The sequence below is a fragment of the Phyllobates terribilis genome, unplaced genomic scaffold, assembly GCF_046119375.1.
Source record: "Phyllobates terribilis strain yellow unplaced genomic scaffold, ASM4611937v1 Scaffold_5__5_contigs__length_657084704, whole genome shotgun sequence".
Lineage (NCBI taxonomy): Eukaryota > Metazoa > Chordata > Amphibia > Anura > Dendrobatidae > Phyllobates > Phyllobates terribilis.
In genome coordinates, this window is record NW_027362765.1 from 380504812 (window position 1) to 380530602 (window position 25791).

At 44.7% G+C, this 25791-nt stretch overlaps 1 protein-coding gene across 2 annotated transcripts in view; it reads left to right on the top strand.

Moving 5' to 3' along the window:
- The window catches only part of LTBR (lymphotoxin beta receptor), a 97191-nt gene extending 72028 nt beyond the window's left edge, over positions 1 to 25163 (top strand). For both annotated transcript variants that reach the window (XM_073684902.1, XM_073684903.1), the window contains exons 4-9: positions 6771 to 6890; positions 9535 to 9702; positions 17772 to 17870; positions 19131 to 19150; positions 21793 to 21829; positions 22323 to 25163. In XM_073684902.1, the coding sequence (XP_073541003.1) occupies positions 6771 to 6890; positions 9535 to 9702; positions 17772 to 17870; positions 19131 to 19150; positions 21793 to 21829; positions 22323 to 22483 (605 nt within the window). In that variant the 3' untranslated portion in view covers positions 22484 to 25163. The remainder of the gene's footprint in view (positions 1 to 6770; positions 6891 to 9534; positions 9703 to 17771; positions 17871 to 19130; positions 19151 to 21792; positions 21830 to 22322) is intronic.
- Positions 25164 to 25791: the final 628 nt, after the last annotated feature.

The window sequence follows — 25791 nt, forward strand, 5'->3', positions numbered from 1 at the left end:
GAAAACAAGGATGGAGTACATCCCTGTGCCTTTTTTTTCAAAAAAATTTTCTGAGACTGAACTTAATTACGATATTGGTAATCGGGAATTGCTGGCGATTAAACTCGCATTTGAACACTGGCATCACCTCTTGGAAGGTGCTGAATTTCCCATTCAGGTTTTCACTGATCATAAAAATCTGATCTATCTTGATGCTGCCAAGCGCTTGAATGCCCGTCAGGCTAGGTGGGCACTTTTTTTCTCGCGGTTTAATTTTTCCGTTACTTACATCCCGGGTACCAAGAATGTTAAAGCGGATGCTTTGTCTTGCAGCTTTTCTCCCATGGTCGGTGTTGAGGAGGAAGAGGAGAGCATTTTACAAGAAGGTGTTGTTATTGCTGCTTTGGACTCCGTTTTGGAGGATGAGATTCTTAAAGCTCAGGAGAATGCCCCATCTAACACTCCCTATGGGAGGTTGTTTGTGCCTAGGACCTTTAGGAGAGATTTGTTTGTTGAGTGTCATGAGTCTCGGTTGGCAGGTCATCCAGGAATTTCTGAGACCAAGAGACTTATGGGTCGCAGTTTTTGGTGGCCTGGATGGCAGAAGGAAGTCATTAAGTGGGTGCGCCAATGTACTGTGTGTGCTAGATCCAAGTCTTCGCATGCTCCTGCTGCGGGGTTGCTTTGCCCTCTGGAGGTTCCTAGTGCACCTTGGACACATCTGGCTATGGACTTTATTACTGACCTTCCCCCCTCTGAAGGTTTCATGGTCATCTGGGTGGTCGTGGACCGTTTTAGCAAGATGTGTCACTTGGTTCCCTTCATCAAACTGCCTTGCGCTAAGACACTCGCTAAGGCCTTTGTCAAGGAAATTGTCAGACTACATGGTGTTCCTACTGACATTGTTTCTGATAGGGGACCTCAGTTCGTGGCTCGTTTTTGGCGTGCCTTTTGTGACAGGTTGGGAGTTCATTTGTCGTTTTCATCCGGATATCATCCTGAGTCTAATGGCCAGACAGAAAGGAAGAACCAGGATGTTGAGCAGTTCTTGCGTTGTTTTGTGGCAGACAATCAAGAGGGGTGGTCTGAGTTTCTGCCACTTGCTGAATTTGCTCTTAACAACCATACATCTTCTTCTGCTGGGTGTTCGCCTTTTTTTTGTTGTTCTGGGAGACATCCGTCTTTTGGGTCATTCTCCAAATTGGTTTCGGCTGTGCCTGAGGAGGAGAGTTTTTCCGGTGATTTGGAGAGAGTTTGGACGGATGTGCGTGGTAATCTTCAGGAGGCTAACAAAAAATCTAAGAGGTACTTTGATAGGAAACGGCAAGAGGTTTTGTTTGCTGTTGGTGACATGGTTTGGTTGTCCTCTAAGAATCTGCGATTGAGGATTCCTTCTAAAAAATTGGGTCCCAAGTTCGTAGGGCCCTTTAAGGTGCTTCAGATAGTTAACCAATCTGCTGTTAAGTTGGAGGTTCCTATGTCCTGGAAGATTAACCCGGTGTTTCATGTTTCTCTGTTGAAAAAAGCTGATGTGTCGGATGGTGATGCCTCTGCCACTGTTCCTCCGGTGGTGGAGGACGGGGAATATGAAATTTCCCGCATCCTAAATTCTAGACGGTATAGAGGGAGTTTGCAGTATCTCGTCGCTTGGAAGGGTTTCGGACCTGAGGATAACTCATGGGTGAGGGCGGATGATGTTTCTGCTTCCAGACTTGTCAGAGCGTTTCACAGGAGGTTTCCTGGTAAGCCTGGGCCTAGGGGATCCGGAGGATCCTCTTAGAAGAGGGGGTACTGTTAGAACTCTCCTGTTAGGTTTTTTTAAGTTTGCTGGTCACATGAACATTTTTTGCCTATTTAATCCGGCTCCGCCCTCCTGGCCTGGCTGGACTTCATTGTATTTACTACTCTTGAGCTAGCTTGGTACTCTGTTGCCATTCTCTGTTAGTTTTGCTAGGTCTTCTGACCTCTATGCTTTTTGTTGTTTGTTTGTCTTTGACTGCTACTATTTCTGCTAGGAGGTGTCCAACTTATCCCAGTCCCTAGTTCTTGTAGGGATCCCTCCCTCACATCTATAGGTCTTCGTACAGACTAGCCGAGGACTTTAGCGGGTCTGATCGCAGGATCAGGTTCCCCGTTACATCGTAGGGATCTAGTTTAGTTCTATTGTAGGGACAGATCTCCTGTCTTTCCTTAGTCCCTGTAGCAGATCATAACAATGACTGGATGAAAGTCATATTCAGTGATGAATCGCGAATCTGCATTGGGCCAGGTGATGATGCTGGAACTTTTGTTTGGTGCCGTTCCAATGAGATTTATAAAGATGACTGCATGAAGATAACATGCAAATTTCCACAGTCATTGATGATATGGGGCTGCATGTCAGGTGAAGGCACTGGGGAGATGGCTGTCATTACATCTTCAATAAATGCCCAAGTTTACATTGATATGTTGGACAGTTTTCTTATCCCATCAATTGAAAGGATGTTTGGGGATGATGACATCATTTTTCAAGATGATAACGCATCCTGCCATAGAGCAAAAACTGTGAAAACATTCCTTGAAAGAAGCTCAAAGAAAGATAATACAGTGGCGCTCCAAAGGTATGACCGGCAGGACTGCAGCGAATTGTAAACACAACCACAATTGTTCAAGAGGGTAAAATATTAAATTAAATAATTTCGCGCTGAGCTGCTGGATATTAGAAATAAGAAAAAAGAGAGAAAAGAAAAGTGGGGATAAAATCAATAAAAATAATTTATTTAAATAAGATTAAAATTCGTAGACAATAATTTCTGTGAACAGTGATTTCAAGAACCACTGGGTAGATTAGATATGAGAGACAAGATGAAGTCTGTTTGATAGTAGAAAACTTTCTATATTTCTTTTCTGGCCTTGCCTATATTTGAGGGCTTTTTTTGTGTACACCTAGTCATCGGCAAAACCGCAATAAGCACAAACTGTCAGGAAATCTAACTTACAGCCAATAAGATAAATACACCAGTCTCCTCTTAGCTAGTCCACTATTTGGAACATTGATCCAGTCTAACCCACGCACCTTTTTCTCCATCCAGGGTCGCTCTATGTAAATCTATTGGCCACTCTGACATTCTTGGCTGTTTTCTACTATCAAACGGACTTCATCTTGTCTCTCATATCTAATCTACCCAGCGGTTCTTGAAATCACTGTTCACAGAAATTATTGTCTACGAATTTTAATCTTATTTAAATAAATTATTTTTATTGATTTTATCCCCACTTTTCTTTTCTCTCTTTTTTCTTATTTCTAATATCCAGCAGCTCAGCATGAATTATTTAATTTAATATTCCTTGAAAGAAGTCAATGTCATGGCCTGCAAATAGTCCAGATCTCAATCCAATTGAAAATCTTTGGAGGTTGAAGAAAATGGTCCTTGACAAGGCTCCAACCTGCAAAGCTGATCTGGCAACAGCAATCAGAGAAAGTTGGAGCCAGATTGATGAAGAGTACTGTTTGTCACTCATTAAGTCCATGCCACCAGAGGTGGTGCAACAAAATACTAGTGATGTATTGGAGTGTTCTTTTGTGTGTTTGTTTTTCATGATTCCATAATTTTTTCCCTCAGCTTGGTCTGAAAAAAATTACCCTTACTGAGTACCACATATTTTTTCTTGATTTCTTTTAGTGTTTCTTAAAGCCCTAAAGTTGCCATTTGAAATGACTTTAGTTTTGTGCCATGTCTGTGGTCTGCTTTTTTTCAACAACATTAAACAACTGAATGAACATCCTCCGAGCCCGGTGATTCCATCATTTTTGCCAGGGGTTGCAGTAAAAAAAAAATAAAACAAAGTGTCCAATATGTAAAAAAATTGCTACAGAAAGAGTAACAAATTTAAAATTGTATTTCAGTGGTCCTTTGTGGTCATAAAAAAATGGGAAACACAGACACGTGTTTCCTTTATTTTACCACCTATATACCCAATATCGGCAAAAAAATAAATTATAAAAGAGAGTATGAAAAGATGAAAATAACATAAAAATGAAGCTCCATGTATCTCGAAAAAAAGGTGCAAAAATAATTTGAATATCTTGGCAAGAAAAAGTTTTTTAGCTCTTTTAAACAATATACATGAAAATAAATAACTTTGTACTATATCTTTCAGGAGAAATCTGTTTCTTTCTTCTCCTGGACCAATCTTTCATTCTCATTACATGGGTAAAATCTGTAAAAATCTGTATTCAGTAAAGACAGATTTCCACATTATAGAGATGGGAGATGACACTTGGTGCCGATAAGATTCTATAAAAGGGAGGAGCTAGAGACAATACTGACATTCTACTGCAAGTTCTCTTAAAATGACAGTTATATTTTAAATCTGCAAGTGCACCCTGGGTGATCATATTCACGGTCAGTACTTTGGTCCTCCATATTTTTCTCCAGCTAGTAATGGGCTTGTTTGATGTCTGTGCAGCTTTATCACTGATATTACACAGAAAATTTTGCACATGCGCCAGGCAGATCCTGTACATGTTCAGCACTTCCCTCCTGTACAGCGATGTCTTTGCCAACCGAAGGGAGTATACTACAGAGATCTTAAGTGAGGTACCAGTGACCTAAGTGATCTAAGCAGAAGAGACATCAATCAAGCACAGGAGGGGGCATTACAGAGAATAATGCGGAAGATAGATGCAGACGCCGGGAATTCTTAAAGTTTCAAAGTTCATTTTCTCAGCAAAGGAAAATCTATTTGTGGCCGGGAAGGTGTGTGTGAACAAGGCTTTAATTACCCTACCCAGGAATGTAATTAGCTTCTAACTGGTTTCCTTTAATTCACTAGAAGTTCAAGTTCTTTCAATCCATTAATAAGCAATTAATTCATAAACAAAATAAAAAAAAAATCCCCTTATAAAAAAAACATTAAAGGGGATGTCCATCTCTGGGGACAATAATGTTTTTATTTTTTCTTAAATGCATGTATTTGGGGCTTAAAGGGGTTGTCCACTACTATTAATAATTGGCCAAGGATAGCGCCGCTCACAGGCTGTAACTGCAAAGCAAGGTATTTACAAAGATACTTATTTTCAACATAAAAATAGAATGGCCAAATATTAAAAGTTGTGGACAACCCATTTAATAGAATTTTTTTTGCAATTCGGATTCATTAAAAGTTTGCAGTGTTTCTGATTTTATAAACCAAATTACGAAAAATGTTTTTTGGCAAAAACTATGGTACATGCATATAAGTAAGAAAAGAAAAATTACCTCCCAAGGTGGACAACCCCTTTAAATACAGTTTAATAAGATAATTGGAGTGTACAGCGCTACGTTTGGAGGGACATTGAAGGAAACAAGTGTGCGTCGGGTCACAAAGTGCACCAAAAAATTGTTGTAAATACATTTTTCCGTATTTGAGACATTTTTGCACTTTCTTTGATGGTTGTAAAAAGTAACAACACACATTATCCCTTAAAGCCGCAAACAGGGATAAACTGGAGACACGACACAATTGAAAGCTAAAAAGCATATTTTATTATTGAATTCATTAAAAATATTTTTTTCACACACACATTAAAAATTAAGCAGGAAAATGTTTTTATCAGCTATGCAGGAACAAATACGTGGGTCCCAAACCAAGGGCTAAATATATGAGCTAGTTAGACTAAAAGCATATATTATGAGATATTGCGAGGTATTATCCTACAGCTCAAATTCAATGGACTAGTATCAAAGTTAGAACGAAGGAACATAAAGTGCTAGTGCTCAGTATCCACCTGTAGAAACTTACAGTACTGGTACCTCATATAGAGACTATATGAACCGCATATGCCTGTTGCCCAATCTATATAAAGAAAATTACCTACTGGTATAGTCTACCCACTTTGTTAAGTATACTACCATTGTCAAGGTCCTGTTAGTAAAGGTCCACAATCATGTGGATCCAAAACAGCAAGTCACCGAGACCACAATAAGGCATAAAAGGAAGGGGACATTACCTATAGCCGAGTGGAGAGAGAGTATATGGCCCACAGTTCCTGCTGCTGCACCCCGACGACGCCGTTTCGCCACGCTTCTTCCAAGGGGCGTTCCCTGGAAGAAGCGTGGCGAAACGGCGTCGTCTCCACTCGGCTATAGGTAATGTCCCCTTCCTTTTATGCCTTATTGTGGTCTCGGTGACTTGCCGTTTTGGATCCACATGATTGTGGACCTTTACTAACAGGACCTTGACAATGGTAGTATACTTAACAAAGTGGGTAGACTATACCAGTAGGTAATTTTCTTTATATAGATTGGGCAACAGGCATATGCGGTTCATATAGTCTCTATATGAGGTACCAGTACTGTAAGTTTCTACAGGTGGATACTGAGCACTAGCACTTTATGTTCCTTCGTTCTAACTTTGATACTAGTCCATTGAATTTGAGCTGTAGGATAATACCTCGCAATATCTCATAATATATGCTTTTAGTCTAACTAGCTCATATATTTAGCCCTTGGTTTGGGACCCACGTATTTGTTCCTGCATAGCTGATAAAAACATTTTCCTGCTTAATTTTTAATGTGTGTGTGAAAAAAATATTTTTAATGAATTCAATAATAAAATATGCTTTTTAGCTTTCAATTGTGTCGTGTCTCCAGTTTATCCCTGTTTGCGGCTTTAAGGGATGATGTGTGTTGTTACATAAATTGCTTGGAGTGACTATATTCAGTTTTGTGACAGATGTTGTTTTTGGTTGTAAAAAGTGTCTAGCGAGTTGGGACAAATTTATCTTCTCACTTTTCGTCTTTTTGATTGTCTTGTGTTGTCTTTCACAGGATTTTATCGCAAAGAGACATGTACGCTGTCTACAGAAACGCTGTGCCTGCCGTGCAGGGAGGGGACCTACTCGTCAAACTGGAACTACCAAACCAGATGCAGAACCTGCTATCCCTGCAGTAAGGAACTAGAGCGGGACGACTCAAGTATTGGGCCTCCAAGAATAATCTGAAGACTCTAAAAGAACCAAACTCGGCTTAATATCTTTATAGGGGCTCATTAAAGCTTTGTATAATCCAGCGTGCCATGTGGGAGCGACTATAGAGCGTCGCCGCCTCTCCTATATGTAGTATATGAGCAGCCGAGCTACGCCGTTTGCTTAGGTGCGCCATGATACATCAGGCTGTGTGAAACAAAGATGAAGTTCTGACCCCTATAAAGATATTTGGCACAAATTTAACATCCTCCAACCTGCACATTACTAAGGTTCTGTTCACATTCGCGTTGTGTTGACCACCATCACTGATGGAAGCCATAACACAGATTTGGATCCATTTCATAACTGGCACCGACAAACCCCATTGACTTAGGTGTAGATTAAGTCATGGTGTCCCGACATTTTATTGCTAGGTCAAAAATTACACAAAAGAGAACATGCCCTTAAAGGAGTTGTCCAGTGAAAACAAGTTATCCTTTATATACAGGAGTCGTATTAACTTTCTGATTGGGGAATTTTTATGGCCATTTCAAAATGGCGCCCGACTGCAGCTCCATTAATTTTCTATTGCGCTGCCAGAAAAAGTCAAGAACAGCGCTCAGGAACCCCATGGGGATTGAATGCATACGCACTGCCACTCCCCGTTATGTCAATCGGTGCAGGTCCCAATGGTCGGACCCCCACGATCCACAAGCACCTATCCTATGGATAGGTGATAACTTGTTTACGCTGGACAACTCCGTACGTTTTTAGTTTTCTCACCTGATGATCCAGTGTGAAGTCTATGCGGCCTCGATATTGACTACGTAGAAACATCATGTCACTTGGTTATGTTGGCCTGTTTATAGTCGTAGCGATGCAGCTAAGGCCATATTGTCTTGGTTAGGCTATGTGGACATGTTGCTTTTTTGCTGCTCTTTTGGCAGTAAAGAACCTGCATACGTAGAGCAGATTTTGCTGCATTTTTCAGGATACTAAACTTTAATTTTGCTTCCACCTTGCAAATAGGAGCAATGCAAGGTGTTAGGCCACCAATGAAAGACTTAGGTGAAACCACAAAACATTTTTTAATGTGGAAACAGCAGGGAGAAGTTGAATTAGTATTGTTTACTGTCAGATATTGGGAGGGCATTGAGATGGGAGGGCATTGAGTTGGGAGGGTATTGAGTTGGGAGGGCATTGAGTTGGGAGGGCATTGAGTTGGGAGGGCATTGAGATGGGAGGGCATTGAGATAGGAGGGCATTGAGTTGGGAGGGTATTGAGTTGGGAGGGCATTGAGATGGGAGGGCATTGAGATGGGAGGGCATTGAGTTGGGAGGGTATTGAGATGGGAGGGCATTGAGTTGGGAGGGCATTGAGTTGGGAGGGCATTGAGATGGGAGGGCATTGAGATGGGAGGGCATTGAGTTGGGAGGGTATTGAGATGGGAGGGCATTGAGTTGGGAGGGTATTGAGATGGGAGGGCATTGAGATGGGAGGGCATTGAGATGGGAGGGCATTGAGTTGGGAGGGCATTGAGATGGGAGGGCATTGAGATGGGAGGGCATTGAGATGGGAGGGTATTGAGATGGGAGGGTATTGAGATGGGAGGGCATTGAGATGGGAGGGCATTGAGTTGGGAGGGTATTGAGTTGGGAGGGTATTGAGTTGGGAGGGTATTGAGTTGGTAGGGCATTGAGTTGGGAGGGTATTGAGTTGGGAGGGCATTGAGTTAGTTGGTAGGGTATTGAGTTGGGAGGGCATTGAGTTAGTTGGGAGGGCATTGAATTTGGAGGACAATTAGATAGTACGGCATTGAGTTGGGAGGGCATTGACTTGGGAGGACATTGTTTATTTTAATACATATCACTAATTTAATTAAACTGTACTAATACAAACATCCATTCTCATGTGAGGATAACAAGACACTATTATTATTATTTATTTTTAGAACACCATTGATTGCCCGATGCTGTACATGAGAAGGGGTTACATATAAGATACTAATATAAATGACAGACTATAGGGGGCATGCCCTTGCGGATTACGGTCTACATTATGGTTCCAAATTGGGAAAAATCACAAAAATAAATGGGTTTCACATCCTGCTGTTCTTGCATTTTTTTCCACCAAAAAACACTGCAAAAACATTTAAAGAATTGACTTGCTGCAGTTTTCCAATTCAGTCAGAACCCAAAAAAAATCAATCGTGTGCATGAGATTTCTGAAATCTCATAGCTTTTGCTGGTACTGTAAAAAGCAGCTTTTAATTTACATAAAAAAAAAAACTCCGCAACAACGCAACGTATGAACATAGCCTTAGGTTGGTAAAGGGTTCCATTACTGTGCGGAGACCCGGACGTTTCTCAGTCCTCTGCTTCCATCACAGTGATAGCAAAATCTCAATGGAAAATGAACCTTATTTATCAATATTGCACCATTTTTCTGGAAATTACTAGCCATCCCAGGAAAATTGCATCATTGATTTGTACCAAAAATAGCAAAAATGTTTTCCAGTGAGGGCATCATTTAAGGTCCAGTTAATCCTTACAAATACAGAAGATTTAGTATATTAAACAGTCCTCAGTGTTTTTCTTATTCCCGATTAACCCCTTCTGTTTTGCAGGCAAGAGCTTAGAGGAGAAGGAGCCATGTTCCGCCACCCATGACACAGTCTGTGGCTGTCCAGAAGGGCAAACCTGTGCCTTGTATGATGGAATAGGTGTATGTCAGATCTGTGAACCTTCTCTGTCTCTTGACCCCACTACACCAGGACCAGAGGAGAGCCCACCAGGTGAGGATTTTGGAACACTGAAAATTCCTGGTGGCGGTTGCAGCGGTCAGCCTCACTTATCCTACTTGTACTATTGATCTAAATAACTAAAACATATTCTCTAAATGAAATTAAAAAGTGGGTAACCCTTTTTATGGGATGTTTGTAAACTCTCACCCATTTGCCTGCCGTTGTATTCATCCTCGGATTTTATCTGCGACAATCTGCAGGTAAAATCCACAGCATTTCCGTTACATGGGGACTTAAAGTTCAATTAAATTTGGCTCAGCATGTCACTAGAGGGCGATGCAGAGCAAAGATTCTTTACCGCACGCTGCAAAATAAATCCCTCCCTCACGGATGGCTTTAAAGGGTGGCAAACTGAAGTCTATGTGATTGTGTTTTAGCAAACTAAAACATTATTAGATATCATTATGTGAAAGTATTACTTATATCGCACTATTGTCCCGGCAATATAAGGCGGTATTTTGTGGCTGACATTGTAAGAAAATCTCCCAAAAAGTAATAGATGAGGGGGCCCTACTTTGATTTTCTTTAGCATCTTTTCCTTTACAAAGCTGCTCCGGTGCCGCTCACTTCTACATTAGAAGGTGAGCGCCGCTGATGCCGTCCAGTTGACAGGTGCCTGTCAGGAGGGGCGTACGATACCTGCCAGCGAGTGTTGTGCCCATCTCCTACTCTTATGAATAGTACGTACAGTTGCGTGATACCCTCCGGCCATACACGTGTCCTGGTAATCACCTGTTGAGAGGATGTCATCAGTGCCGCTTCCCCCCTCTGATGTGGCCGCACGGTGGCTCAGCGGTTTGCACTGTTGCAATCAAGCTCTAGGGTTTTGGTTTCAAATCTGAAAATGAACTCAGTAATGGAGTTTTTATGCTTTCTCCATGTTCATACTGGTTTCTACCACACTCTAAAAACATGTGGGTGTTCAAAGGCAATATCACTATACCAAAAGAAAACATAAAAGGTTTTCTTCGCAGTCTGTGTGAAGCAACTTTTATGATGCAACACTCTCTGGTGGCCTCATCCTGAAACCAAAAGTAGATGAAGTTATATGACTCTTCGCAAATACAGTGTACCAGAGGAGGTCATAGCTGCCTGCAAAGGGTTAATCTGCCAAAGAAAGAATCGGCTGCTTATAAAGGGTTAATCTCTCACTACCTTCTGTACACAGACAGCCACAACAGAGGGGAGAAGCTATGATAGGATTTACCTCACCTGCTGTGGTTCTAGTGGTCTCCTGATCCATAATACACAGAAGGAATCCAGCTTGCATTTCTCCAGTATTTCAGTAAGACATCAGCACAGATCTCTCCTGCGTTTACATGCTGCACACTCCCAGTCTCCAGGAAGCAGCAAGTCTCACATAGCTGTATGAATACGTAGACAACATAAAGCCGTATCTTCAGCCTCACTTTCTTAAAGTGCCAGAGCCTTCATTTCCAGATTTGGCAAGATTTTTTATATATTTTTTTTATGTTTTTTCTAATTATTAATATTTCAGAAAATTTTTATACTTTCTGACATTTAGTAGGTGATAATTTCTTTTTAAAGGGTTCGTTTTTAGAACTTTAACCCCTTCATTACCTTTGACATACCTGTACGTCAAAAGTAGTGTCCCTGCCTTTGATGTTGGGTCGCACGTTGAGCTCACATCTGTCACAGGTGTGTGAGAAGTGACAGACAGTCGCCCTGCAGTTGGTTGCAGGAGATCTCTACGTTTGGCATTGCAGACATCTTCTTAGAGGCTGTCTCTAGGACCCAGCGGCTACCTCCCTCTGGCTAATTAACACCCTGGCCTGGGTGTATAAATACCTGGTGTGTCTGAGAGGGAGGTGCCGGCAAATATTCATTACTGCTTCTGAAGGCTTTAGCAAGAGCAGTACTTCGTCCTCTCTGGAGCTTGAGGACGTGTGCACATTTGTCTAGAGTCATCTAAAGCTAAGATAAGCAATTTCTCCCTGTTTGTTCACCCTTGTTGTTTATAGTGTTTAGTGGAGATCGACTAGTGCTCATCTCCTCCCTTCTCTAGCTTGAGCCAAACACCAGGGAAAGACAGGGCGAGGTACACGTGCTGCGATTGGTGAAGAGCCAATACTGGGACTTTAGGGGAGACAGGGTGATGCTAGATCAACCTAGGAGGTCTCCACTTCCCCCTTTCCCTAGAGTCTGGGCTCCCTTTCCCTCTTCCCTTTGTGTTGCACTAAGTCTTTCCCACACCTTACATGGCAACATCTTTCCCAGTACTTGATGGCTGCTCTGCCTGCAGCTGTTAACCAGTTAAATCCTGCTGCCAATCACTGACAGTGGGATTTAACACGCATCGGCCAGAAGCGTGTCATTCATCCTGCCCATCGGCGCCCCTGTCACGTGATCGCTGGGTGTCGACTGGTTGTCTGCTGATGACCCCTGTGTCTGCCATTACGAGCCTCCTGTGAATGCCGGCTTGTGGCCAGCATTCTACCCACAACAGTAGTTACTCCGGGTAACCCCGGAAGAAGTGAGCCGAAACATGCATAGGGTATGTGACGCCCTCTAACCCACAGCAGGTAATCTATCTTTGTTAGCAATAATTGTATTGGTGTGGTGGGTGATAGAGTAGTGGGCATGTGTACACCACACTACTTTAGGCTTTGGTTGTGTGTAGTCACAGCAATATGTTACATAGTGGTGTAGTTTCTATAGGTTAGACCTGTGCTAACTAACTACTGTTGTGGGTTATGGTGCCACCTGGTGGTTTTCCCATTTTTTAAATGTCATGTGTTTTTAATAAGAAAATTTTTTCAATAAATATTGGTTGCTTATATTTACTCCCTCTGGGTATCATTTAGTTTATCTCAAACTACGGTCGGTTCTGATGTACACTACTTTCCTATATGATATTGTTGTATTTGTGTATTGAGCTATATAACATATCCATGTAGAATCCTAGGCATACCAGGAGATTTTCCATGTCCTGATGCCGTGTAAGTGGACAGTCTTAATAATTGAACACTTAGAGAAAGCCTGAGAATCTTGCTTGGCCCTCCGACAAATAGAAAAACCCTATGGGTCCTACTTCCCACGCCCACTCAGAGAAAGTCTGTGAGTCCTGCTCCTCCGCCCACTCATGAAGAAAGCCTGTGAGTCCTGCTTCCTCTCCCCACTCATAGAGAAATCCTGTGAGATCTGCTTCCCCGCCCACTTATAGTGAAAGCCTGTGAGTCCTGCTTCTCACACCCACTTATAGTGAAAGCCTGTGAGTCCTGCTCCTCCGCTCACTCATGAAGAAAGCCTGTGTCCTGTTTCCCCTCCCCACTCATAGAGAAATCCTGTGAGTCCTGCTTCCCCTGCCCACACATAAAAAAGCCTGTGAGTCCTGCTTCCTCTGCCCACTTATAGTGAAAACCTGTGAGTCCTACTTCTCCTCACTCACATATAGAGAAAGCCTGTGAGTCCTGCTTCCTCTGCCCATGCCTAAAGAAAACTTGTGATTTCTGCTTTCCCAACCCACTCAAAAGGAAAGCCTGTGTCCAGCTTCTCCTGCCCAGTTATAGTGAATGCCTGTGTCCAGCTTTCCCTACCCAGTTATAGTGAATGCCTGTGTCCAGCTTCCCCTGCCCAGTTATAGTGAATGCCTGTGTCCAGCTTCCCCTGCCCAGTTATAGTGAATGCCTGTGTCCAGCTTTCCCTACCTAGTTATAGTGAATGCCTGTGTCCAGCTTCCCCTGCCCAGTTATAGTGAATGCCTGTGTCCAGCTTCGCCTACCCAGTTATAGTGAATGCCTGTGTCCTGCTTCCCCTGCCCAGTTACAGTGAATGCCTGTGTCCAGCTTCCCCTGCCCAGTTATAGTGAATGCCTGTGTCCAGCTTTCCCTACCCAGTTATAGTGAATGCCTGTGTCCAGCTTCCCCTGCCCAGTTATAGTGAATGCCTGTGTCCAGCTTCCCCTGCCCAGTTATAGTGAATGCCTGTGTCCAGCTTTCCCTACCTAGTTATAGTGAATGCCTGTGTCCAGCTTCCCCTGCCCAGTTATAGTGAATGCCTGTGTCCAGCTTCGCCTACCCAGTTATAGTGAATGCCTGTGTCCTGCTTCCCCTGCCCAGTTACAGTGAATGCCTGTGTCCAGCTTCTCCTGCCCAGTTATAGTGAATGCCTGTGTCCAGCTTCCCCTACCCAGTTACAGTGAATGCCTGTGTCCAGCTTCCCCTACCCAGTTATAGTGAATGCCTGTGTCCAGCTTCCCCTGCCCAGTTATAGTGAATGCCTGTGTCCAGCTTCCCCTACCCAGTTATAGTGAATGCCTGTGTCCAGCTTCCCCTGCCCAGTTATAGTGAATGCCTGTGTCCAGCTTCCCCTGCCCAGTTATAGTGAATGCCTGTGTCCAGCTTCCCCTGCCCAGTTATAGTGAATGCCTGTGTCCAGCTTCCCCTACCCAGTTATAGTGAATGCCTGTGTCCAGCTTCCCCTGCCCAGTTATAGTGAATGCCTGTGTCCAGCTTCCCCTGCCCAGTTATAGTGAATGCCTGCGTCCAGCTTCCCCTGCCCAGTTATAGTGAATGCCTGTGTCCAGCTTCCCCTGCCCAGTTATAGTGAATGCCTGTGTCCAGCTTCCCCTGCCCAGTTATAGTGAATGCCTGTGTCCAGCTTCCCCTGCCCAGTTATAGTGAATGTCTGTGTCCAGCTTCCCCTGCCCAGTTATAGTGAATGCCTGTGTCCAGCTTCTCCTGCCCAGTTATAGTGAATGCCTGTGTCCAGCTTCCCCTGCCCAGTTATAGTGAATGCCTGTGTCCAGCTTCCCCTGCCCAGTTATAGTGAATGCCTGTGTCCAGCTTTCCCTACCCAGTTATAGTGAATGCCTGTGTCCAGCTTTCCCTACGCAGTTATAGTGAATGCCTGTGTCCAGCTTCCCCTGCCCAGTTATAGTGAATGCCTGTGTCCAGCTTCCCCTGCCCAGTTATAGTGAATGCCTGTGTCCAGCTTCCCCTACCCAGTTATAGTGAATGCCTGTGTCCAGCTTCCCCTACCCAGTTATAGTGAATGCCTGTGTCCAGCTTCCCCTGCCCAGTTATAGTGAATGCCTGTGTCCAGCTTCCCCTGCCCAGTTATAGTGAATGCCTGCGTCCAGCTTCCCCTACCCAGTTATAGTGAATGCCTGTGTCCAGCTTCCCCTACCCAGTTATAGTGAATGCCTGTGTCCTGCTTCCCCTACCCAGTTATAGTGAATGCCTGTGTCCTGCTTCCTCTACCCAGTTATAGTGAATGCCTGTGTCCTGCTTCCCCTACCCAGTTATAGTGAATGCCTGTGTCCAGCTTTCCCTACCCAGTTATAGTGAATGCCTGCGTCCAGCTTCCCCTACCCAGTTATAGTGAATGCCTGCGTCCAGCTTCCCCTACCCAGTTATAGTGAATGCCTGTGTCCAGCTTCCCCTACCCAGTTATAGTGAATGCCTGTGTCCTGCTTCCCCTACCCAGTTATAGTGAATGCCTGTGTCCTGCTTCCCCTACCCAGTTATAGTGAATGCCTGTGTCCAGCTTCCCCTACCCAGTTATAGTGAATGCCTGTGTCCAGCTTCCCCTGCCCAGTTATAGTGAATGCCTGTGTCCAGCTTCCCCTGCCCAGTTATAGTGAATGCCTGCGTCCAGCTTCCCCTGCCCAGTTATAGTGAATGCCTGTGTCCTGCTTCCCCTACCCAGTTATAGTGAATGCCTGTGTCCAGCTTCCCCTGCCCAGTTATAGTGAATGCCTGGGTCCAGCTTCCCCTACCCAGTTATAGTGAATGCCTGCGTCCAGCTTCCCCTACCCAGTTATAGTGAATGCCTGCGTCCAGCTTCCCCTACCCAGTTATAGTGAATGCCTGCGTCCAGCTTCCCATACCCAGTTATAGTGAATGCCTGCGTCCAGCTTCCCCTGCCCAGTTATAGTGAATGCCTGCGTCCAGCTTCCCCTGCCCAGTTATAGTGAATGCCTGTGTCCAGCTTCCCCTGCCCAGTTATAGTGAATGCCTGTGTCCTGCTTCCCCTTCCCAGTTATAGTGAATGCCTGTGTCCTGCTTCCCCAGCCCAGTTATAGTGAATGCCTGTGTCCTGCTTCCCCTACCCAGTTATAGTGAATGCCTGTGTCCAGCTTCCCCTACCCAGTTATAGTGAATGCCTGTGTCCTGCTTCCCCTACCCAGTTATAGTGAATGCCTGTGTCCAGCTTCCCCTACCCAGTTATAGTGAATGCCTGCGTCCAGCTTCCCCTGCCCAGTTATAGTGAATGCCTGCGTCCTGCTTCCCCTACCCAGTTATAGTGAATGCCTGCATCCAGCTTCCCCTACCCAGTTATAGTGAATGCCTGCGTCCAGCTTCCCCTGCCCAGTTATAGTGAATGCCTGTGTCCAGCTTCCCCTACCCAGTTATAGTGAATGCCTGCGTCCAGCTTCCCCTACCCAGTTATAGTGAATGCCTGTGTCCAGCTTCCCCTGCCCAGTTATAGTGAATGCCTGTGTCCAGCTACCCCTACCCAGTTATAGTGAATGCCTGTGTCCAGCTACCCCTACCCAGTTATAGTGAATGCCTGTGTCCAGCTTCCCCTACCCAGTTATAGTGAATGCCTGTGTCCTGCTTCCCCTACCCAGTTATAGTGAATGCCTGTGTCCTGCTTCCCTTACCCAGTTATAGTGAATGCCTGTGTCCTGCTTCCCCTGCCCAGTTATAGTGAATGCCTGTGTCCTGCTTCCCCTACCCAGTTATAGTGAATGCCTGTGTCCTGCTTCCCCTACCCAGTTATAGTGAATGCCTGTGTCCTGCTTCCCCTACCCAGTTATAGTGAATGCCTGTGTCCTGCTTCCCCTACCCAGTTATAGTGAATGCCTGTGTCCTGCTTCCCCTACCCAGTTATAGTGAATGCCTGTGTCCAGCTTCCCCTACCCAGTTATAGTGAATGCCTGTGAGTCCTGCTTCCCCTACCCAGTTATAGTGAATGCCTGTGTCCTGCTTCTCCTGCCCAGTTATAGTGAATGTCTGTGTCCAGCTTCCCCTGCCCAGTTATAGTGAATGCCTGTGTCCAGCTTCCCCTACCCAGTTATAGTGAATGCCTGTGAGTCCTGCTTCCCCTACCCAGTTATAGTGAATGCCTGTGTCCAGCTTCTCCTGCCCAGTTATAGTGAATGCCTGTGTCCAGCTTCCCCTGCCCAGTTATAGTGAATGCCTGTGTCCAGCTTCTCCTGCCCAGTTATAGTGAATGCCTGTGTCCTGCTTCTCCTGCCCAGTTATAGTGAATGCCTGTGTCCTGCTTCCCCTACCCAGTTATAGTGAATGCCTGTGTCCAGCTTCCCCTGCCCAGTTATAGTGAATGCCTGTGTCCAGCTTCCCCTGCCCAGTTATAGTGAATGCCTGTGTCCAGCTTCCCCTGCCCAGTTATAGTGAATGCCTGTGTCCTGCTTCCCCTACCCAGTTATAGTGAATGCCTGTGTCCAGCTTCTCCTGCCCAGTTATAGTGAATGCCTGTGTCCAGCTTCCCCTACCCAGTTATAGTGAATGCCTGTGTCCAGCTTCCCCTGCCCAGTTATAGTGAATGCCTGTGTCCTGCTTCCCCTACCCAGTTATAGTGAATGCCTGTGTCCAGCTTCCCCTACCCAGTTATAGTGAATGCCTGTGTCCTGCTTCCCCTACCCAGTTATAGTGAATGCCTGTGTCCAGCTTCCCCTACCCAGTTATAGTGAATGCCTGTGTCCTGCTTCCCCTACCCAGTTATAGTGAATGCCTGTGAGTCCTGCTTCCCCTACCCACACATAGAGAAAGCCTGTGAGTCCTTCTTCCATTACATAGACGCCTTGATATTATCAAGTTCAGGATTTCCTCCTTTGTCCTGTGCTGCCCGGGTTTCACCGTAATAATTGTAACATTTCCCCCAGTCACTTACTACTAGTCATGGCCATGTGGAGCTCTATTCCAAGTTATACTATGGCCCCCATAGTTACTTATTACTACTAAACCGATATAAAAAAAAATAATCCAACATGAAGCACACAAGAGCTTTGTGGAAAGGACCAGACTAGAACCACAAGTACTAAACGTGGCTATGACTTTATTTCCTTGCAGATGCGAAGACCATCTGGATCATCCTCGGTGTGGCGCTTTTCATTGTGACCATAATTATAGCTGTGATTTGCATTAAAACGTCGCTGTTGAAGCGCTTCGGTGCGTATGTTGTTTTATATCACTCTTTGGTCTGAGCTTATGTTGATATTTTATTTATATGCAAATTAGACATGCAAGTGCATTGGGCGGTGTGTCAGTATCGGTGCACTTGCAGTCATTTGTTCCTCTTTGCTTCTCCCCATTTGGCGTCAACCTCCACTTCTTTGACAGTGGAGATAGACGTTCTGCTGCCCAATGTCTTCTCTGCTCTCCACTATCAATCAGGAAGCAGAGAGCGGCACTAAGTGGCATTAAGTGGATACTGCAAGTGCACTGATACTGATTCCCTACAAATGTACTTGCAGTTATCAGCTCCTCTTTTTTCTCCCTTTTCAGTGACGCCCTCTACTTCTTCATTGACAGTAGAGCAGAGCTGACTTCATGCAACAGAGTCTCTGTCTCCACTATCAATCAAGAACCAGGAGGTAGCACCGAGCGAGGAGAAGCGAAGAGGAGCTGAGGACTGCAAGTGCACTGATAATGATGCACCCAGCAGTGCACTCGGCTCCTTTTTGTATCTCTCTGTTCAGTGTTGAATTTTGTTTCTTGATTGACAGTGAAGAGCCGAGCTGGCATCATGCAGCAGAGCCTCTGTCTCCACTGTCAATCAAATGGGGAGAAAAGAAGAGAAGCCGAGGACTGCAAGTGCACTGATACTGATATACCTTGCCCCATCCTGCACCTCCTATGGTTTCCTAATGCTGGTTCCCTTTAACACCTACCCACAGGACAAATGATGAGTGTTTCATTATTGGGGTCCGGCCCCCTAATCCAGATAATAGGAAGTCATTGTCCCCTGTATGAATAAAAGCGTTACTGAGCATGTGCGACCACTATAGACTAGAACTCCTGTACACATTTCATGGACAGTTGATGGGAGCCATGGTCGCACATGCTCAGTAACACTTTAGTCACACCGGGGACTTTAGGACCTTTGTTCTCTGGATTGGTGGGCTTCTCAGTAATTGGACCCCCAATGACAAAACATTTATTCTCCATTCTGGGAAGGGAGAACCCATCTGCCGCAGCTCGTAAGTCTAGTTTTGGCTTCTACAGAAACCTGACGGCTACGCACCCCCCCCCAGATGCTCCGTAACGACACCCCTAAAGACCCCCATAACCTCTTATTCTAAATTTTGTCTAATTTTTTTCACCCTTGGGTTCATGGGACAGTTGCACAGATTAAGAATGTTGTTATGTAATTTTCCAGCTTTGTTATTTTTATGTTTCATGGATTTTCTCTTTTTTACTGTTTTTCAGGTCGCATGATAAAGAGCAAGGTGAGATTCTGTCCTGGGTGATACTAATGATGTATGATTGGGTCTGGGTGATATGAAGATTTCTGGACTAAATACAGAATGCTACTAGTATAGCGGGGTCTGACTATAGGGGGTGCAGAGGTATCACTCACACCCGGGCCCTGGTGCTTCAGGGGGTCCAAATGCCCCTCTGTGAGGAGCTTCAGGTTGCATCTCTAGGTTAAAACTTTTCTTATCAGTGGTTGGTTTCTTTCTAAGGATGTAGCAGAGATGAGTTTTTCATTAGGTTATTGCTCAGGATGGGGGTCTCATGTGTTACCTATGGAACTGCAGTGCAGCACCAGCCTCCGAGCTGCCATAAACTGCCTTTGGGGTCATGTAGTACGTACAAAGGTATTTTCTTTTCTCTTACATACAAATCTGTATCCGCAGACGCTGTTTTTCGGAGTCATGGTAGGGGGCAAATTTTTCCACATACACTACCATTCATTGACAATGTTAGAAATAATGATTTTTATTTGAAAGAATAATTTTCTCCTTCAAACTTTGCTTTCGTCACAGAATGCTCCTTTGCAGCAATTCCAGCATTGCAGACCTTTGGCATTCTAGCTGTTAATTTGCTGAGGTAATCTTGAGAAATTTCCCCCCATGCTTCCTGAAGCCCCTCCACAAGTTGGATTGGCTTGATGGGCACTTTTTCCGTACCATACAGTCAAGCTGCTCCCACAACAGCTCAATGGGGTTGAGATCTGGTGACTTCGCTGGCCACTCCATTACAGATAGAATACCAGCTGCCTGCTTCTTCCCTAAATAGTTCATGCATAATTTGGAGGTGTGCTTTGGGTCATTGTCCTGTTGTAGGATGAAATTGGCTCCAATCAAGCGCTGTCCACAGGGTATGGCATGGCGTTGCAAAATGGAGTGATAGCCTTCCTTATTCAAAATCCCATTTACCTTGTACAAATCTCCCACTTTACCAGCACCAAAGCAACCCCGGACCATCACATTACCTCCACCATGCTTGACAGATGGCGTCAGGCACTCTTCCAGCATCTTTTCAGTTGTTCTGCGTCTGACAAATGTTCTTCTGTGTGATCCAAACACCTCAAACTTTGATTCGTCAGTCCATAAAACTTTTTTCCAATCTTCCTCTGTCCAATGTCTGTGTTCTTTTGCCCATATTAATCTTTTCCTTTTATTAGCCAGTCTCAGATATGGCTTTTTCTTTGCCACTTTGCCCTGAAGGCCAGCATCCCGGAGTCGCCTCTTCACTGTAGACGTTGACACTGGCGTTTTGCGTGTACTATTTAATGAAGCTGCCAGTTGAGGAGCTGTGAGGAGTCGATTTCTCACACTAGAGACTCTAATGTCCTTGTCTTGTTGCTCAGTTGTGCAGCGCGGCCTCTCACTTCTCTTTCTACTCTGGTTAGAGCCTGTTTGTGCTCTCCTCTGAAGGGAGTAGTACACACCGGTGTAGGAAATCTTCACTTTCTTGGCAATTTCTCGCATGGAATAGCCTTCATTTCTAAGAACAAGAATAGACTGTCGAGTTTCACATGAAAGTTCTCTTTTTCTGGCCATTTTGAGAGTTTCATAGAACAAACAAATGTAATGCTCCAGATTCTCAACTAGCTCAAAGGAAGGTCAATTTTATAGCTTCTTAAATCAGCCAAACCGTTATCAGCTGGGCTAACATACTTGTGCAAGGGTTTTCTAGGGTTTTCTAAACATCCATTAGCTTCTTACACAGTTAGCAAACACAATGTACCATTAAAACACTGGAGTGGTGGTTGTTGGAAATGGGCCTCTATACACCTATGTATATATTGCAATAAAAACAAGACGTTTGCAGCTAGAATAGTCATTTACCACATTAACAATGTATACAGTGTATTTCTGATTCATTTAATGTTAGCTTCATTGAAAAAAAAAGTGCTTTTCTTTCAAAAATAATGACATTTCTAAATGACCCCAAACTTTTGAACGGTAGTGTACATCGCACATCATATGGGCTCTGTGCGGCTTCATGGTACAATCCTTCCATTGCTACATAGGACACACTGGACTGTGCAGCCGTATGCTGCAATGATTTATTAGCGGGGGTTCGAGTCATGCCGATATGTCTGTACAATAATCATGGACTGCCGCGGTCCTTCACTGTGCTGATCGATGGGGGTCCCTAATGGCAGATCCCCTCTAACTAAACATCTATTTGGATTTCATTCCAAGAAGGAACATTTCCGAGTTTACTTTATACTTAAAGTTGTATTCCCATGGCCAAGATCCTATCCCAATATGTAATAAGTGTAATAATATTATCAAATACCTCCAGTTAGAAATGTAGTATAGTTTTTCTGATTCACTATGTCTCTTTCCTCATGAACAGACATTGCAGAACCTTAGGTATCCATGGTTACAACCACTAGCAACTAGCTAACTGACTGTCACTATATCAGTGACCATGGATACCTAAGGTTCTGCAATGCCTGCACATGAGGAAAGAGACATAGCAAATCAGAAGAACTATACTACATTTCTAATTGGAGATATTTGCTGATATTATTATTATTACACCTACCACATACTGGGATAGGATGTTGGAGACGGGAATACCTCTTTAAGTTCACCATATGCTGAAAGTTTTTTCTTTTCTTAACTTACAGAGATCCTCAGAATCGGTCCCTCAGACGGAGACTGCAGGTAAGTCAATAGCTGCGCTCACCAGAGTAGTATCCATTATGTATGGATGACTAGAGTGTTATAGGTTCCTTTTTAATACCCCTAAAGGGGTCTAGGGAATTGCACCTAATATACCTGGTGGTTTGGGCTGTTGAAGGGGTTAATAGTGAGGAAACTGCCCATATAATTTACGTTTATTTCATTTTATTAGTTCTATGTTCTGAAACAGTTGCAATCCCAAGTCTCCCTTCATAATCATATGTGATGAAATGCTTGTGTCTGCCACTAGGGGGGCTCTCACTCCATAGGGATTTATGCAGCTCCCTGTGCATTAAGCTCCCTCTAGTGGTGGCAGTGGGAAGAAAATCATATTAATCCATGGTCCCTCCTGAATGGCCCGGAAGTGGTGTCCATGCACTAAGAAACCCGCTCTTTGGATCACTCAATTGCAGGATTATGGTTATATAGTCATCTACCTTTGAATTCACAACAGGTTGTTTGTTTTTTTTTGCAGTGGGTATTGAGATGATTGGCAACGCAAATGGTGGGCCAGCATCCCCTCTCTTGAACGGAACGAACAAAATGCCCCAACAGGAGCAAGGAAAATCACTGTGTTACCCCATCCAAGAAACTGACGCCACGCAAAGTGGGGTAATCACTCTGTTATCCAAATGAGTGGCGCAGTGTCTGATCCGTGATCCGCCATCTTCTCCGGACTCCATACACCCTCCGGGATACAGACAAAGGGATTACACGTCACCTTAGGGTGGAATGTAATAGATGAGACCCTCTTCTTGCTGGACTTGGCAGGTCTACACTCCTAAATCCAACCTCATGGGCAAGTAGCGTAATTGGACATGTGGCCTGTGTACGTGGCAAATCCACTGATTGTGAAATCCTGTCCCGGGGTATATTGGGGTCTTCAGGGTTCTTGGACTACTCAGGACATAATTTGTACTGTAAACCCTATGATGTTAAACGGGTCTTGACTGATTTTTGTGAAACGAGACAAAAATGTGGAAACTCCAAGACTTTGGCCATTGGTATTGAGAGCCACTTGTGGGAGGACACTACAACTCCCACTATAACTCACTGTTCAATTTTGTAGGTGCTGAAGATCTGCTGGTTGGCAACCATTCGACGGCGTCAACCTCATGGATCTCACATTGATGTCCATGAAAGTAGTATGATGTTCGTTTCGAAGACACATGGTTTTCGAGTGGCGGGTATTTCCATCCCTTTATCCTGATCATCCGTAGAAGGTCTCCTCTTACTTATCTCCACCAGTGGGATCTTCTACCACCTTCTTGAAGACATATTAAAGATATATCACCCATCCTGAGCACATGTCCTCCGAGGCTGAGGAGCTTCTTAGGACCATCGTTGGCTAGTTCAGAATTCCTTGCATGATTTTCTGGACCGATGTATCGGAAGTTAGAGCCAGAGCTCCGGAGGATGCATCGACTTTGGAAATAGTTTCAAAAATGTTTAGTGGAACAAACGAGTCTGAAGAGTTGCTCAAAGACGAGCTGCTTGGGCTTCCCCAGACTGATGAGCGGCAGTGGTGGTCGGCCAGGGACATGTAATTTATTGCACCAGCTGACCTTAATAAGCAAATTAGGGTGTGGCTGAAAGCGATGTTTTCCTACCCTCTTTATGGAAAGTCAATTTGATGCAAATGACCATCTGCATTGACCCAACGGGGGAAAGTCTCGTCAGATTTGTAGTAGTCGAAGGCAAAATATTTAAAGGGTTATTGTCATTTAAAAGAATGTATGGCCCCTTCATGGCAATGGAGAGGTAGCGGTGCATGACGTACCTTTCCAATCTTTTGAATTGGAATTCAGAAAATTACCGAGGCCACCACTCCATTCCTAGAAGCACGTGACCGGACTTGAAACAGGTCTCCAAAAAAGTGATATCCCCATATTTTGGAGATTTAAAGGGGTTGTCCACTAACTAAACAACCCTTTTTAAATAAAGTAGTCCCCCTTATTGAATAAAAACACTGTACACTCACCTACCCTACCTGTGCTGTTCCAGCGGTGTCGGCACCGGGTTTCCCTGGGCTCGCATCACATTGTTATGCCACGTGAGCACTGCAGCCAATCATCCGACACTAGTGTCTGCTGCGACCTCACTTCTTCTGTTTGTCCAAGGTTCACACATCGGATAAAGCACGGACAAAAAGAATTAGCAAGAGTGCAGCCAATGAATGGCTGCAGGGCTCATGTGACGTGATGTGAAGCCGGCGGAGCACCGGCGCCGACACCGCTGGAACAGCGCCGGTAGGGGAGGTGAGTGTATAGTGTTTTTTTATTTTATAAAGGGTACTACTTTCTTTAAAAAGGGGTTGTCCAGCTAATGGACAACGTCTTTAAGGTATATCTTGTCCCAAATACGACAACTCCTTTAAGGACAAATAGTGTTAATCATGTCCAGCTTTCCATTGGTCATAACCAGACGTGTAATATGGGCTCCAATACAAAATTTGCAAAAAGCCCCCACCCACCATCTAATATAGAGTATTAGTATTATAGGGTTCTTCATATGGGACAGAGGGACTTTTTTGGGCCCTCTCGGGCACCAGGGACCAGGTGCCACCTGATCCTCTGCTTCCTGTAGCTACACCCCTGGTCATAAATCATCATATCCCTCCTTGCTGCTTTGTTTTCTGTTTTATTAGGAAAAAATAAATCAAAACCAAAATGTCCGCACATCTATACCTGGCCCTATGGGTCACTTGACTTTTTGAATGTGTTTATGCTTGATGAGCCATTTCCTCCATCCTGTAGTGATCAATATAAGGGTCTTTGAGGGACACTATAAAGTAGAACTCCTGGGGTTTTGGGGCTTCATTTTTCCAAAGTGGCCAAAGGGGAAGGATGGTTGGAAAAGGATCCAATGGTCTCTGCTGGATCTGGAAGTGATGATTTCCTGTCCATGAAGTCACGAGACCACTGTGTCCATGAAGTCACGAGACCACTGTGTCCATGAAGTCACGAGACCACTGTGTCCATGAAGTCACGAGACCACTGTGTCCATGAAGTCACGAGACCACTGTGTCCATGAAGTCACGAGACCACTGTGTCCATGAAGTCAAGAGACCACTGTGTCCATGAAGTCACGAGACCACTGTGTCCATGAAGTCACGAGACCACTGTGTCCATGAAGTCACGAGACCACTGTGTCCATGAAGTCACGAGACCACTGTGTCCATGAAGTCACGAGACCACTGTGTCCATGAAGTCACGAGACCACTGTGTCCATGAAGTCACGAGACCACTGTGTCCATGAAGTCACGAGACCACTGTGTCCATGAAGTCACGAGACCACTGTGTCCATGAAGTCACGAGACCACTGTGTCCATGAAGTCACGAGACCACTGATCGGCTGCAGGGTAAGTGGCATGATGGGTGGGATGTCTTCAAGACCCTCTCAGCAGTCACCTGCCCCTGCGGTCAATCAGTGGTCAATTGAGGGTATGGACGGGATGTCATCACTTCTGGTCCCAGAGGAGACCACTGGAGCAGCAGAACTGGAGCGGCAGGGATTCAGAGACTTAAGTAACTCGTCTTTCTTTTCCAACCATACCTTCCCTCTGGCCAGTTTGGAAAAAAGAAACCCCCTTCATAGGGACACCATAACTCCGATGGCCCATCCTTATGATCGGCCATTAATGTTTGATCGTTGGAGGATGGACGAGCCGCTATGTAAATCATTGGACCCCTAACTGATGAGGCTGTAGAGGAAAAGCTATCAATAGAATAGTCCCGAAGAACCATTTTAAAGGGTTTCCTGGCACTTTACTATTATTATCCTCACTGCAGATCAGTCCCATTGAAGTTCATGGTCCTGAGCTGCGGTACCAATCCCAAATCTATGAGACCCCGGAAACAATGAAGAGGTCGGGGGCTCACTGGAGCGCCATTGCTTCTAGATTCAGATGGGATTCAGGGGACGGACCCTTACCAATCAAATAC